This window comes from Trifolium pratense, linkage group LG4 (genome assembly GCF_020283565.1).
Source record: "Trifolium pratense cultivar HEN17-A07 linkage group LG4, ARS_RC_1.1, whole genome shotgun sequence".
NCBI classification, from domain to species: domain Eukaryota; kingdom Viridiplantae; phylum Streptophyta; class Magnoliopsida; order Fabales; family Fabaceae; genus Trifolium; species Trifolium pratense.
Window position 1 is genome coordinate 10,841,799 of NC_060062.1, and position 15,155 is coordinate 10,856,953.

Here is a 15,155-nt window from a genome sequence, read left to right on the forward strand (position 1 = left end):
TTTAGAAATTAATGTTGATCCTTTATTTTAGAAATAAGTTTCATATCAAATGATGAAATATACGTAAGTTTCATCCCATCCTTAATATAAAGATAAATTTATTTTTAGATTTATTGAAAATTTAATGTATATAATCAATAATATAATTAGATTCTTCGTAAATCAAAAATGTAAAATTTCAATTATATCGAAAATCGAATGAAGTATTGGAGAGTGAGGTGATGAAGATTGAAAGTGCGCGTGAGGTGGAGGAATATTTGGAGCGGGTGACGAGTGTCTTGTCATTCATGAAAACACAAGTGCATGACATGTGCGGCTGAGATTTGATATTCAGAAACAAAGACATGATAGAAGAAAGATACAAATTGAAGAAGAAAACGGCGGTGAGAACAGAACCAAAGTGTGTATGTACTTATCTTATCCCAAACGTAACAACACCGAATACAAAACACAAATTAAGAAAAAGAAAAAAAAAAACATTGCCTAGTATAGTACCTTTTGCTCCAACAAAGGAAACAAAAATAGAAACACTAATAATTATTGTAATTATTAATTATTATTAATCAGCTATGCAACCTAGTTCCGGCGGTGGTGGCGGTGGTTTGACACGGTTTCATTCAACTCCGGCGAGTTGGATAGAATCATTTATTCTTAAAGAAGAGGAAGTTGATGAAAGGCAGCAGCAACAAGACAACTTAAGTTTTACTCAACTGCTTTCCAATAACGCTGTTGGTGGCTCTTCAAATTCTGATTCTCGATCTCAACCATATTTATCTCATTACTATTACAACTCTTCAACTCATACCCCCACTTCTGCCAATGCTAGTAATAATCCCTTCACACAGGTACCTACTTTTGTTACTTTATTCTTCTTACCAATTGCATTTTTTTTCCCAGTTTAATTGTTATGTACCGACAGTAAAACTTTATATGCATCCAATGCATCCAATAAAATATAGTCAAAGATGTATATATATCATAATTTGATCAATCAAAAGTGTAAAATAAAATAGTTTTATGGTGTATATAAATTAAATCATTCATTTATTTATTTTTGTTTTTATGTAATTATATTTGTTAATTAATTAATTTAGTTAACCTTCAACTTAATCCTAATTAAGTAAGGACATATGTTAAGTGACATATGTTAAGTCACTAATAATAGTTTGACTTTGTAGTCCATAAATTCCAACTCAATACGTAGAAATGTCGAAATTGTTAGGTTGGAGGCTATAACTAGAGTTCGAACCTCAATCCTTCACTTTCTGTGTGTTTTCGATGGCTTGCCACATGAGACGAAGTTTAAATTCCACTTGAGATGTTTTCAATGGCTTGCCACATGAGACAAAGTTTAAATTCCACTTGAGATAGTTTATAAAATAATTTAGAGTCATAATTTTCTTAACTTAATCCTAGATATACAAAAATAATAAGTAATCGTAATTTTAACCTCTTCTATTAAGATTTTAGAGACTAACATAGTAACATGATGAATTTTCATATATTTTAGAGACTAAACTGATGAATTTTATATACTTTAGTTTAATCTCTGTTGCTATTATTTTTATATACTTTAGACTCTAATTTGAGACTAAATTGATGATTTGTTTTTTGCTAATTCGTGTCGGCGACACAAATTTAGTCAATTTATGGTAGGTTTGGATCCGTGTTTTGCACATCAAATATTTTATATCACTTATGATGCATGTTGAATGTGAAATTCTTGACACTACATTATGAAGCTTCTGTGTTGCCATGCTATTTCACTGCAATTCTACTACAAACAAATGTTTTGTCTCTTCAAATTTGAGAAATGTCAATTTGTGCCTTAACTTAAAGAATGTCAGTGTCATTTTTCTAAATTCAGAACTACCATTTTAAATGTTATATGCTTGTTTTAATGCTCAAACAGAGTATTTAATTATTCGAGTCGAAACAATGAGATGCAGTGAACATGATAAACACATTAGAACTAGATATGGGTACTATAACAGAATATTACAAGGAGGTTGTTTGATACATATAAGCAAATATTTGGTTTTTGGTCTTATTCTTTATTGGAGAAAATTCAATTAGAATTGGATTAACATGTTCTTGATTTTGTGTTTTTAAGGGAGTTGAGGATAGTGCTGATGCACTGGACCTTAAAATGGACAAGATTTTAGAGGATTCAGTTCCTTGTAAGATTCGGGCTAAGCGTGGTTTTGCTACACATCCAAGGAGTATTGCTGAAAGGGTAACCTTTTTACTTGTAATCAAACTCATCATCATAGAATCATAATGCTAATACTAATTTGGGATTTGCTTAGCCATTTGTTTAATCCAAATTGTGTGAACTTTTTTGTTGTCGTGTAGGTTCGGAGGACTCGTATTAGTGACCGCATAAGAAAACTTCAAGAACTGGTGCCGAACATGGATAAGGTTTTACTTTTCATATTTCTTAATTGTGTCCCTTAATGTGATGTATTTTCAGTTTTCATAATCAAACAGTCATTTACTTTTGCATAATCAACCTCTACGGAATTGTGCAAATTTTGCCCGCATTTGGTGTGTTGGGCTATGACATAACCGGAGTTTTTTACATCGTTTCCTTCTGTTAGATCTCCAGCGATGATAGATTCATGTTCTTCACCTCATTATTGGTTAATGACTTCTCATTATATGGCTGCTCCTCAACCTACTGGATTACTTTCATGTTTTCTCGTTCTTTACCTTTATTGTTTTTGGAGGATACATTCCAACTCGGTCGATCTATTGGCTATCTTTTACACAAAATTTATCTAATCTATTCTAAGAAAAGATTTTCTATTATTGACATATTGCAGATTTTATGCCTAATTTCCTATCGTTTCCGCCCACTTTTTTCCTATATCTGTGCAATTCGACAAGATATTTTCTAGTTGCGAAAAAATGCTTGTCATCCCTCTACAAGGATATGTATCCATACATGTTATGAAAGATCCATTTATATTTGATAAAGAGCCTGTTTGGATTGATTTATTCAACTTTATCTGCTAACATGATTACTTTTTAGACTATTTGGTAGAACTTATGGAATAGCTAATGACATATCGCTATTCTATTTTCAGCTTAATTTCATAAGTTTCTTAAGATAGCTTATGAAAACAACTTATAGCTTATATGATAAGTCCAAATATTTGAGTTAGAAGCAGTTATGTAATACCTCTAGAACTTGGTTTCTCATTTCATTTTTGCGTCTAAGTTAATTTGTAGCTGTTTAATGTGACGGTTTCTTTTGTTCTTGTAGCAAACAAATACTGCAGAGATGTTAGATGAGGCAGTAGCTTATGTCAAGTTTCTACAAAATCAAATCGAGGTACTCTTTCGTGTGTGACAAAACTCATGCATGTGATTTTGTATGTTGTGGACTAATCTTTCATGAATCGATACATTACAGGAGCTAAAAGAACAACAACGAAGGTGTAAATGCACAATTCACGAGTAAATTGTGGTGATTGTTTCATATAATACTAGCCTGTTTGCATATTCTGTTTTAAAAATTATCATATTTTTGGTGTTCTGATGAAGATTAATTAACCGTAACTCAGAAGATGAAGTTTGTTTCACATTCTTCAGCAACAATTACATGTTGGGGGTGCCATTATCAATTTCATGAAGAACCCACTTCATAGAGTTCTCTCTAGTGTGGTTTAGTTCTATAGTTATATAGTGTTGTATAACTTATACACAAATATATGCTAACTTAGTTGTTTCTTGAGCTTTTTTTTTTTTTTTTGTTGAGATATAATTAGTAATATGTGAGATTCTTCACATGATCAACAGATTATGCAAACTACATCTATATAGATGATAGGTTTTTGCATTAGGTATTTTTGCTATTCTATATATAATACCCTCTCTTTCTCTCTATATAGATAGATGATATATTTTTACATTATGTTGTATGAAGTGTTGAAAACTTGAAATATTATTCTAAGAGATTCTGCAATGGAGGAGTTTCGCGCGATAGGAATTTGGAGGCTTATTCATCTCTTTCTTATTTTTTGAGGGCAATGGCGGGTCTATTTGGCATGTTGAGTTGGATGAGTATGATGTTTACATTTTTTTATAAAGGTAGTACAATTTTGGTAGCCGCAAAGGCATTTGATATTTAGGGGGCCAGAGTTTGAATCCGAAGTTTTGTACTTCTAATTGCTTAACATGAACTTGTTTCCTTCTTCTTCCTCTATCCCTTCAAAAACCTCACACAGTTGTAAACTCGTTTTCAACTTTTCCAACAACGCATTACCGATTTCATGGAAAATTCTCATCAGAGGTTATTCATCAAATGATTCTTCGATTGAATCCATCTGAGCATTTAACAAAATGCAAGAAAGAGGTGTTGAACCCAATAAACTTTCATACCCTTTTATTTTGAAGTCTTTTATTATGGTTTCAACATTAGTTGAAGGAACATAGGTTTAGGTTTATTGTAATGCTAAGTTTGGTTTGGATTCTTATGTTTATGTTTGTAATTATCTGATCAATTTCTATGGTTTTTACAAACATAAACATCATAATCCAAGCCAACCTTAACAACCAATTTAGAAGATGGAGAGATTCGATTGGTTGAGAAGAAGAGGTTCGACGAATGAGAGTTTCAATTTAGAATTTAGGGATTCAAAACTTTTTTTATTTATTTTTTATATAGAATATTTTAATTAATTTATGTTTCATTAATAAAAATGCACCATAATATGTTTTATTTAAATTAAAATAAAGAAATAACAACATGTATGTTATGATTCAAAATAGCATATGGGGAAATACACTTGGCATAACATAATTGGTTGAGGTATATGGACACATGGTTAGGGTTGTGCATAAATAGTGAAATGAGGATCAATAATTGCTATGAAGAATTTGATGAAAGTCTATACCTCTCTCCCTTTGGTACTCTCTAGTATAGTAATGGTTAAGTCTTAGACTTAATCTTCTTCTATCTTTTCCTTAATCCTTCTTTTGTACTAAGAACATCAATTCTAATTGGGTTCTCAACTATCAATTTTATTTTTATATTCAATAATCAATTTGCAATTATCCATATCTTATATTACCAATTTTGAGAACTCTTACAATGTCCTAGTATTAATTATTTTGTCGATATAAGTAACATTATTATCAAAATTGATCTTAAAAGGGTTGGAAGTTGAAAAGCTAGGAAATATTAAAACTAACAATTAAATTTAAATATCCAAAAATCAACATTGTAAACAAAAATAATAATTTTCAAACACCACACTAAACCTAATGGTTTTAAATCACGAACTTTAATTGAATGATGTGTTTGGGTCAGCCCAATATTAGATGAACTCAAAGCGAACACCGCAAACACTAGTACGTATTCATGATGAATATTTAATTATAGATTATGGCATACATTAATTAATTAATTACCAGTCGTATTTATTGCTTGTTTGTTGCGTGTATACTAACAACAGAAAATACTTGTTCACACTCATATGGTTCTCTAAAATATCTGCGATTACCTAAAAAAAAAGAGTTCAGGACTCATGGAGAACCACCCTAGGAAAGAAAGAAACAATAAACAGAGCAATAATTCGTGAACGTGGCTCAAAATAAATCAAATCAAATTAAGGATAAATGCAAAGAAAAACCCATCTTTAATGAACAAGAAGAAGTTAATTAATCTCTAGCATTTGGATGGAGGAATCAAACGATGTTTTGTTGGAAGATGAATTAGGTCTTGTGGATGGTGCTGTTGATTACAGTGGACAACCCGCTGTTAGATCCAAATCTGGTTATTGGAAATCCGCTTGGTTTATCATAGGTACGTACTGTACTTAGTTACTTACACAAATTTATTTAATTATTTTAAATATAAATGTTTAGTTGAGTTAAGTTAAGTGTTTGATTCATAAAAAAAGGGTGAGTTAAGTGTAGATTTGTTGGTCAGGACCACTGCATAAGCCACTGAACAAGGTCTTTAGACTGATAGTGATAGTGGAAGCTAAACTCAGTGTATGTTCGGTATTACTGTGGGTATGCAGAATCATGGTAATCCTTTGTGATTTTTCAAAAGATACAGAGTGTAGAGTGTAGCTTCTGTGAAATCATGGTGATCACGTATCACCGTGATTCTGACGTATCCACAGTGATACCAAACATAGGCCTAGTCAAAATTTGGTTTTCAGTTCAAATTTTATCTTCAACTTTTGGCAATTTAAAAACATCTATTTTTTTTGTAAAAGTACTTTTATTATTATTTTAAACATTACTGTAAAAAACTATTCAAAAATTTAAGAATAATGAAACAAATTTAAATTTAATAAAACCCACTTGGGTTGGTGCATTGGTATTGGCTTGGGACCTGAGAGTATGCTCCTCTTGAGGTCTGAGGTTCGATTCTCTCTGGCGCCAATTTGGGTGGGCTAATTTAGCTTCTTCAAAAAAAAATTAAATTTAATAAGAATTTTTGAATGCTATGTATGTCTAGGTGTGGAAGTGGCAGAGAGGGTGTCACATTTTGGAATTCAAGGGAACTTGATATCATTTCTAATAGGACCACTCAAACAAAGCACTGCAACAGCTGCTGAAAATGTGAATATATGGGCTGGAACTGCTTCTCTTCTTCCTCTATTTGGTGCTTTCATTGCCGATTCTTTTCTTGGATGCTACCGCACTATCATAATAGCTTCTCTCATCTATATCTTGGTTAGTTAAATTGTTCACGTTTTTTAACTTTGTTTTTTCTTCTATTTTTACTCTCTAATTTAACATGTGTTTTATAATTAGTATTATGTCCAGCAATGATCATTTTTCTCTATAATTGTCGAATTTTGGATTAGATGCATGCAATCACACGCATCTCAGCCATCCAATCACGATAAAACGGTCTATATTAGGATCACCCGATCTTGAATGGACGACTGATATGCAACTGCATACTGTCATGGGGTTTTAACGGATTAAGATTCTTTCCATTTTTCAAAAGAAATGGAGGATTCCATTTGGATAGAGATAGAGACAAAAAGAATATTTGTAGGTACCACAGAACATGTGAAATTACGCCACTTGTTACTAGAGAATTTTTTTCTTCATACAATGGATATATGATAGTTCTATTGGCTCAATTTTTTGATGCTGGTCATATGCTTAATATGAATTACAGGGACTAAGCTTGTTAACATTATCAGCTATGCTTCCTTCCCTCGTCAAATCTAAGTGTCAAGTTGACAGTACATTCATATTCTGTTCCCCACATTCACAAGTAATCTTATTCTTCATCTCACTCTATCTAGTTGCCATTGGACAAAGTGGACATAAACCTTGTGTTCAAGCTTTCGGGGCAGATCAATTCGACGATAAACATCCTAAGGAGCTCATAGCTAGAGGCTCATTCTTTAATTGGTGGTATTTTACAATGGTTGCAGTTTGCTCGGCAACAATTTTAGTCTTGACCTATATTCAAGATAACTATAGTTGGGTTCTTGGATTTGGAATCCCTTGTGTTGTAATGATCATTGGTTTGATTGTTTTCTTGCTTGGAACAATGACCTATAGGTTTAACATTAAGGTTAATGACAAGAGTCCCTTTCTTAGGATTGGTCGTGTATTTGTCGCTGCTGTAAAAAAAAGGAGAAACACCTTATCAAGCCCATCAATTGAAGAGGAAAGTGGTGGAATAGTTCTCTGTCAAGGTTCTAAACAATTCAAGTAAGAAATACAATGCTGATCTTTTTTCTTCTTTCAATTCCATGTCTAGTAAGTTTAATCTTAATAGTTGTGGTATTAAAGCAACAAGAATGATGAAATGCATTATAGGACTCGTCTTGAGTCTGTCTTTTGAGTTTTATGAAGTTCCTCTTTTAGTTTTATGAAATGCATGATATTATGAAATAGTATATTGTAGCATTGAACTTAATTCCCATATTATTGTGTTTGTCATTAGTTTGTCCATGCCGTTCAAAGATATGTGGAATCGTAATTATGTTTTTGAAGAACATTTTGGGTTTGTTTGTTTTTGAATCATTTCACCATGATTCAAACAAATTTACCTCCCTGAAGCAGTATTTTTGGAAGCTTCGACATTTAGTGTTTAATGTATTGGTTCATATGCAATTATAGTTCATAATTAATGGTTCATCGTGAAGTTGTGCAACATGATGAAAAAAGGAAGAGAAATTGAGGGAAAATTGTAAGGAAAGTTAAGCATAATCCCTTTTTGATTATTGAAAGAGTGAATGTGATAGTGTTACAACAAGCTATATATAGGAGGTTATTATTCTAACAACCTAACAGTTGGCATAATGTAACCTACATATAGCACACCATAGTTACAATATACTAAAAGTAAAACGAATACACAAGTTTCTTGTTACCCAAGTAACTTGTGCTGCAAGCTACAAGTTTAACGGTTCATCCTAGAAAAAGTCATTGAGAAAACTTGGTTACAATAAGTGTTGGACACACTTTAGATAGTGGTCATAACTAACATAACAAAGATTAACAACCTATAACCAACTCCAACTAATTCTAACAAAAGCCCTGGAACCCGAAAGATTATGACTATTTTGACTTGGCTTGTATTTCCTGTATTGGCAGTTTCCTCAACAAGGCATTGCTAGCACCAGAGGGATCCGAAGAAGATGAGACTTGTACCCTTAATGAAGTCGAAGAAGCAAAGGCAATATTAAGGTTAATTCCAATTTGGGCTACATGTTTGGTTTATGGTATTGTCTTTGCTCAAGTTTTTACATTCTTCACCAAACAAGGAAAATCTATGGAGAGAACAATATTCCCTGGTTTTGACATACCTCCCGCTTCTCTTCAAACGATTACTGATCTCGCCATTGTTCTCATCAGTCCTGTCTACGACCGCATATTCGTGCCAGTAGCAAGATCTCTCACTGGGATACCCTCAGGCATCACAATGCTTCAAAGAATCGGTACGGGAATTTTTCTATCCATTTTCACAGTAATAGTTGCAGCCCTTGTTGAGATTAAAAGACTAAAAACAGCACAAGAGTATGAACTTGTTGATGATCCTAATGCAATTGTTCCAATGAGTATATGTTGGTTGGTTCCTCAATACTTTTTGTTTGGAATTTCTGAGGTTTTTACTATGGTTGGTCTTCAAGAGTTTTTCTATGATCAGGTCCCAAATGAACTAAGAAGCATGGGACTTGCACTCTACTTGAGTATTGTTGGTGTTGGAAGCTTTCTAAGTGGCTTTCTCATTTCAATGATAGAAAATATTACTGGCAAAGATGGACATGAAAGTTGGTTTTGTGACAATATCAATAAGGCACATCTTGATTACTTTTATTGGCTACTTACTGGATTAAGTGTGGTGGGGTTTACTTTGTTCATTTACTTTTCAAAATCTTATGTTTATAATCACAAAGGTATAATCACACAAGCATAATTGTTGATAAGTTTTTCTATTATGTCATAGTTTGACAAGCATGATATGATAATAAAGTAAGGTTTAGTTGTGTATATATTTGATAAAATTGTAATAATATCATGTATTTTTCTTAGTTCTTTATTTAAATTAATTATATTTACAAAAAATATATTAGTTATATTTTTTAATAGAAAACTTGGAAGGTCGAAAACAATTATCGACGACACGGTAATAAATATATCGATCCTTCCAAACTGGGAGATTTGATATGTGATGTTACTTCAATGGTTGTTGTTAGCGGACCATTTATCAGCGAGCCCAGAGGCGGGGGTGTATTTGAAAATATTGCAACGATAAAGTAAGGAAGTGTTGTGAGGGGGAGGTATAGGGTTTAGAATAGTGTGTACCATGGCTAGACCATAAGTTAAGTTTTATAGGGTTGAATTAGGGTTATGAGGAACTAGAACCTTATGTGAGACAGATGTTGTCGGATTGCCTAAAACTTAAATCCAATAGTTAAGAGTGGTCTCCGCGGACTTTCTCATGTGTGCCTCTAAAGCATGTCCATGAGATGGTTCACCTAGGAACTAACTAGTGACGTGGTCCAAAGCAAGATTAAGTCTTGACCTAAATCTGAACATTTGCCCGCAAGCCTTTAGCCAGCAGAGCTAGATGCTAGATAATGGCATGATACAATCTTTGACACTCTCCGAAGTGAATTCGTGAAAACATTATATTTTGGTGGCCTGTTTTAGTGACAACCCATTTATTCTTCTTGAGTCTGGTAGTATGATGAAAAAGGAGAAGGCCTAATAGCATGTTGGTGGGGATGCCTTCTCGATACCACGCGCCTTAGTAATTTGAGTTCTTCTTTTCACGCCCCCGACATTCTCGCGTGCTGCACGAGCTTTCAATTTTACCCCTGCTACTTAGGAAGTGAGAGTATAAAATAGCAAAAACTAGGAAAAGACCGTTCGCCGACTAACCTGGGAACGAAATATGTATTCCACATAGCGAGCTGGTCAGCAGAACAAAAAAATTGTCTCTCATGTTAGTCATATCGATCCCACCAGTGTTGTTTAGTCACCATGGTTGGGAGCACTACAAGATAACAGCAAGTGGAGGCGGTTGAAACAGGCACACAGCGGCGGTTTGAACCGCCACAAAATGCTGGTTGGTTTGCCGTCGAAAAAAGAAGTGTCAGTAGGTCATACAGTGGGAGTTCAGGGCAACCGCTGGCACCGGCAGTTTTGTAGCTATTTGCAGCGGTTTATGAGTGAAGCAAATGGGGAAAATTGGTCAGCATTTGGCGGCGGTTTTGAAGCGCTGCTCTTTTCCAAAATTCAGTTTTTGTTAACACCATATACTAAAGTACTCAATGACCACCCTATACTTGAAGAGGATATCCAAAAATATTTAATTTTTTATAGTTTTCAATTTTTTCAATCAATTTAGAATTTTTATTTGAAACGGTTTTGATTTGAACACTCTCTTCGTGAATATTTAATTATAGATATGGCACTGGTACATTAATTAATTTCGAATCCTATTTATTTATTGCTCGTTTGTTGCGTGTATAAATAAATATAAAATACTTGTTTCATACTCATTGTTCTCTAAAATATCCACCATGTTTTACTCTAAAAACAAAAACATACTTCCAATAAAGAAAGAGTTTAATCTCATGGAGAATCACCAAAAGAAAAAAAGAGACAGCAATATGTGTCATGGTTCAAAATAAATAAATAAAATCAGGTACAAATGCAAACAAACCCATCTATAATGAACTAGAAGAAGAAGAAGAAGAAGAAGAAGAAGAAGAAGAAGAAGAAGAAGAAGAAGAAGAAGTGAATAACATTTGGATGGAGGATTCCAACAGCGTTTTGTTGGAAGCTGAATTAGCTCTTGTAGACGGCGCCGTTGACTACACAGGACAACCTGCCGTTAGATCCAAATCTGGTTATTGGAGATCCGCTTGGTTTATCATAGGTACTGTACTTAATTACTAACACTAATTTAGTTGAGTTAAGTGTTTGATTCATAAACCAATAATAAATTGGTCGAAGTGATAAGGTTTTTGGTCCCCTAAGCATGTGATCAGGGGGTTTCTGCCATGTGTGCGGAGAAAATTTGGTTGAGAAGGGGGAAACCACCTTGTGTGTCCCACAAGTTCCTTAATAGAAATTAGCCATTGCTAACGACAGTAGAAACTTATTACGAATATTATGGTAAAAAATAGTGTTTGATTCATAAAAATAAAAGGTGAGTTAAGTGTAGATTTGTTGGTCAGGACTCAGGACCACTGTATAAGCCACTGAACAAGGTCTTTAGACTGATAGTGATAGTGGAAGCTAACCTTAGTCTATATTTGGTATCACAATGAGTATGTCAGAATCACGGTGATCCACCTTAATTTTTTATTTTTTTTTTACGGTGGATCAGTGATTCTGATTCTAACATATCCACCATGATACCAAACATAGGTTTAGTCAAAATTTGGGTTTTAGTTCAAATTTTATCTTCAACTTTTGGCGTTTTAAAAAAAAAATCTATTTTTTGGTAAAAATACTTTTATAATTAAACAAATTTAAATTTAATAAGAATTTATGAATGTTATGTATGTCTAGCTGTGGAAGTGGCAGAGAGGGTGTCACACTATGGAATTCAGGGGAACTTGATATCATATCTAACAGGACCACTCAAACAGAGCACTGCAACATCTGCTGAAAATGTGAATATTTGGGCTGGAACTGCTTCTCTTCTTCCTATCTTAGGTGCTTTCATTGCTGATTCTTTTCTCGGACGCTACCGCACCATCATACTTGCTTCTCTCATCTATATCTTGGTTAGTTAAATTGTTTGATTTTTTTAACTTTGTTTTTTCTTCTATTTTTAATCTCTAATTTAACATGTTATGGTATTTTTTTTATGATTAGTAGTAAGTATGATGTCCAATGACGTTCATTTTCTCTATAGTTGTCGAATTTTGGATTAGATGCATGCTATCACACGCATCTCAGCTGTCCAATCAGAATAAAACAGTTTATATTTTAAAGTAAATTTTAATTTTTTTTTAAATCTAAAAAATGAGGCTAAAATTAGGATCACCCGGTCTTTGATCGGATGACTGAGATGCAGATGCATAGTTCTATTGGCTCATTGTTTTGATGCTGGTCATTGGCTTAATATGAATTACAGGGACTAAGCTTGTTAACATTATCAGCTATGCTTCCTTCCCTCATCAAATCTAAATGTCAAGTAGACAGTACATTCATATTCTGCTCCCAACATTCACAAGTAATCTTATTCTTCATCTCACTCTATCTAGTTGCCATTGGACAAAGTGGACATAAACCTTGTGTTCAAGCTTTCGGGGCAGATCAATTCGACGATAAACATCCTAAGGAGCTCATAGCTAGAAGCTCATTCTTTAATTGGTGGTATTTCACAATGGTTGGAGTTTGCTCGGCAACAATTTTAGTCTTGACCTATATACAAGATAACTATAGTTGGGTTATTGGATTCGGAATCCCTTGTGTTGTAATGATCATTGGTTTGATTGTTTTCATGCTTGGAACGATGACCTATAGGTTTAACATTAAGGATAATGACAAGAGTCCCTTTCTTAGAATTGGTCGAGTATTTGTTTCGGCTGTAAGAAATTGGCGAACTACCTTACCAAGCACATCTATTGAAGAAGAAAGTGGTGGAATAGTTCTCTGTCAAGCTTCTACACAATTCAAGTAAGAAATACAATGCTGGTTTCTTTTTGTTTTTCAATTCCATGTCTAGTAAGTTTAATCTTATTAGTAGTAGTATTAAAGCAACAAGAATGGTGAAATGCATTATAGGGCTCATCTTCAGTTTGTCTTTTGAGTTTTATGAAGTTCCTCTTTTAGTTTTATGAAATGCATTATATTATGAAATATATTGTAGCATTGAACTTAATTCCCATATTATTGTGTTTATAACTAGTTTGTCCATGCCATTTGAAGATATGTTAAATCGTAATTATGTTTTCGAACAACATTTTGGGCTTGTTTGTTTTTTAATCATTTCACCATGATTCAAACACATTTACCGCCCAGAAGCAGTATTTTTGGAAGTTTCAACATTTGGTGTACTGTTCAATGTATTGGTTCATATGCAATTATAGTTCATCGTGAAGTTGTGCAATACGATGGAAAAAAGAAGAGAAATTGAGGGAAAATTGTAAGGAAAGTTAAGCATAATCTCTTTTTGATTATTAAAAGAGTGAAGTGATAGTGTTACAACAAGCTATATATAGGAGGTTGTTATTCTAACAACCTCACAGTTGGCATAACTACCTCTATGAAGCTAAGCTAAGCTACATACAGCACACCATAGTTACAATACACTAAGTAAAAGGAATACACAAGTTCTTGTTACACAAGTAACTTGTGCTGCAAGCTACAAGTTTAACGGTTCATCCTCGAAAAAGTCATTGAGAAACTTGGATACAATAAGTGCTGGACACACTTTAGATAGTGGTCATAACTAAGATTAACTAACTTGCAGTTAATACTAACCAATGTGTAACTACCTATAAACAACTCCAACTTATTCTAACAAAAGCCCCAAAACCTGAAAGATTATGACTATTTTGATTTGGCTTGTATTTTCTGTATTGACAGCTTCCTCAACAAGGCATTGCTAACACCAAAGGGATCCAAAGAAGATGAGACTTGTACCCTTAATGAGGTGGAAGAAGCAAAGGCGGTACTAAGGTTAATTCCAATTTGGGCTACAACTTTGGTTTATGGTATTGTCTTTGCTCAAGTTTCTACATTTTTCACCAAACAAGGAAAATCTATGGAGAGAACAATATTTCCTGGTTTTGACATACCTCCAGCTTCTCTTCAAACGATTACCGGTATTGCCATTGTTCTCATCTGTCCTGTCTATGACCGCATATTTGTGCCAGTAACAAGATCTCTCACTGGGATACCCTCAGGCATCACAATGCTTCAAAGAATCGGCACTGGAATTTTTCTATCCATTTTCACAGTAGTAGTAGCAGCCCTTGTTGAGATTAAAAGATTAAAAACAGCACAAGAGTATGAACTTTTTGATGATCCTAATGCAATTGTTCCAATGAGTATATGGTGGTTGGTTCCTCAATACTTTTTGTTTGGAATTTCTGAGGTTTTTACTTTGGTTGGTCTTCAAGAGTTTTTCTATGATCAGGTCCCAAATGAACTAAGAAGCATGGGACTTGCACTCTACTTGAGTATTGTTGGTGTTGGAAGCTTTCTAAGTGGCTTTCTGATTTCAATGATAGAAAATATTACTGGCAAAGATGGACATGAAAGTTGGTTTTATGACAATATCAATAAGGCTCATCTTGATTACTTTTATTGGCTACTTACTGGATTAAGTGTGGTGGGGTTTACTTTGTTCATTTACTTTTCAAAATCTTATGTCTATAATCGCAAAGGTATCATCACAGAAGAATAGTCATTGATTTGTTTTTCTATTGTCATAGTTTGACAAGCATTATATGATAATAAAGTAAGGTATAGTTGTGTATAATATATTTGATAAAATTGTAATAATATCATGTATTTTTCTTATGTTATTTATTTAAATTAATTATATTTTTTAATACAAAACATGGAAGGTCGAAAACATCAGTATAATTTACTGAAATTTCCAAAAACCAGCAATTATCTACGGCACGCTAATAAATATACCGATCCTTCTGAACTGGGAGATTTGATGTGTGATGTTACTTCAAGGGTCG

The 15,155-nt window shown here is 33.5% G+C and overlaps 3 protein-coding genes across 5 annotated transcripts; all 3 read left to right on the forward strand.

The window, feature by feature from the left end:
• The first annotated feature begins 323 nt into the window (after nt 1-323).
• On the forward strand, nt 324-3,891 carry LOC123919694 (transcription factor bHLH80-like). Its single transcript, XM_045971682.1, has 5 exons — nt 324-845; nt 2,114-2,236; nt 2,356-2,421; nt 3,269-3,337; nt 3,419-3,891. The coding sequence occupies exons 1-5, from the start codon at nt 570-572 to the stop codon at nt 3,464-3,466; spliced, it is 582 nt and encodes a 193-aa protein (XP_045827638.1). The 5' UTR covers nt 324-569; the 3' UTR covers nt 3,467-3,891.
• A 1,520-nt stretch (nt 3,892-5,411) lies between these two features.
• LOC123919696 (protein NRT1/ PTR FAMILY 5.10-like) lies at nt 5,412-9,524 on the forward strand. Its single transcript, XM_045971686.1, has 4 exons — nt 5,412-5,812; nt 6,479-6,696; nt 7,154-7,698; nt 8,587-9,524. Exons 1-4 carry the CDS (start codon nt 5,686-5,688, stop codon nt 9,407-9,409), a joined length of 1,713 nt encoding a protein of 570 aa, XP_045827642.1. The 5' UTR covers nt 5,412-5,685; the 3' UTR covers nt 9,410-9,524.
• Nucleotides 9,525-10,977: 1,453 nt separating this feature from the next.
• Nucleotides 10,978-15,014, forward strand: LOC123919695 (protein NRT1/ PTR FAMILY 5.10-like). 3 transcript variants are annotated; one of them, XM_045971684.1, is made up of 5 exons: nt 10,978-11,180; nt 11,220-11,380; nt 12,019-12,236; nt 12,590-13,134; nt 14,047-15,014. In XM_045971684.1, the coding sequence occupies exons 2-5, from the start codon at nt 11,254-11,256 to the stop codon at nt 14,867-14,869; spliced, it is 1,713 nt and encodes a 570-aa protein (XP_045827640.1). In that variant the 5' UTR covers nt 10,978-11,180; nt 11,220-11,253; the 3' UTR covers nt 14,870-15,014. The 3 variants fall into 3 exon arrangements, with proteins under 3 accessions (XP_045827640.1, XP_045827641.1, XP_045827639.1); XM_045971685.1 differs by having other exon boundaries at nt 11,229-11,380; XM_045971683.1 differs by having other exon boundaries at nt 10,978-11,380.
• The last annotated feature ends 141 nt before the right edge of the window (nt 15,015-15,155 follow it).

Excerpts from the sequence above, each read along its gene's own strand:
- LOC123919694 (XM_045971682.1), top strand. The coding sequence starts at position 570 with ATGCAACCTAGTTCCGGCGGTGGTGGCGGTGGTTTGACACGGTTTCAT. Across the intron at positions 846-2,113 it reads GTAATAATCCCTTCACACAG|GGAGTTGAGGATAGTGCTGA; the intron begins GTACCTACTTTT and ends TGTGTTTTTAAG. Across the intron at positions 2,237-2,355 it reads CAAGGAGTATTGCTGAAAGG|GTTCGGAGGACTCGTATTAG; the intron begins GTAACCTTTTTA and ends GTTGTCGTGTAG.
- LOC123919696 (XM_045971686.1), top strand. The coding sequence starts at position 5,686 with ATGGAGGAATCAAACGATGTTTTGTTGGAAGATGAATTAGGTCTTGTG. Across the intron at positions 6,697-7,153 it reads CTTCTCTCATCTATATCTTG|GGACTAAGCTTGTTAACATT; the intron begins GTTAGTTAAATT and ends TATGAATTACAG. Across the intron at positions 7,699-8,586 it reads CAAGGTTCTAAACAATTCAA|TTTCCTCAACAAGGCATTGC; the intron begins GTAAGAAATACA and ends CTGTATTGGCAG.
- LOC123919695 (XM_045971683.1), top strand. The coding sequence starts at position 11,254 with ATGGAGGATTCCAACAGCGTTTTGTTGGAAGCTGAATTAGCTCTTGTA. Across the intron at positions 11,381-12,018 it reads ATCCGCTTGGTTTATCATAG|CTGTGGAAGTGGCAGAGAGG; the intron begins GTACTGTACTTA and ends ATGTATGTCTAG. Across the intron at positions 12,237-12,589 it reads CTTCTCTCATCTATATCTTG|GGACTAAGCTTGTTAACATT; the intron begins GTTAGTTAAATT and ends TATGAATTACAG.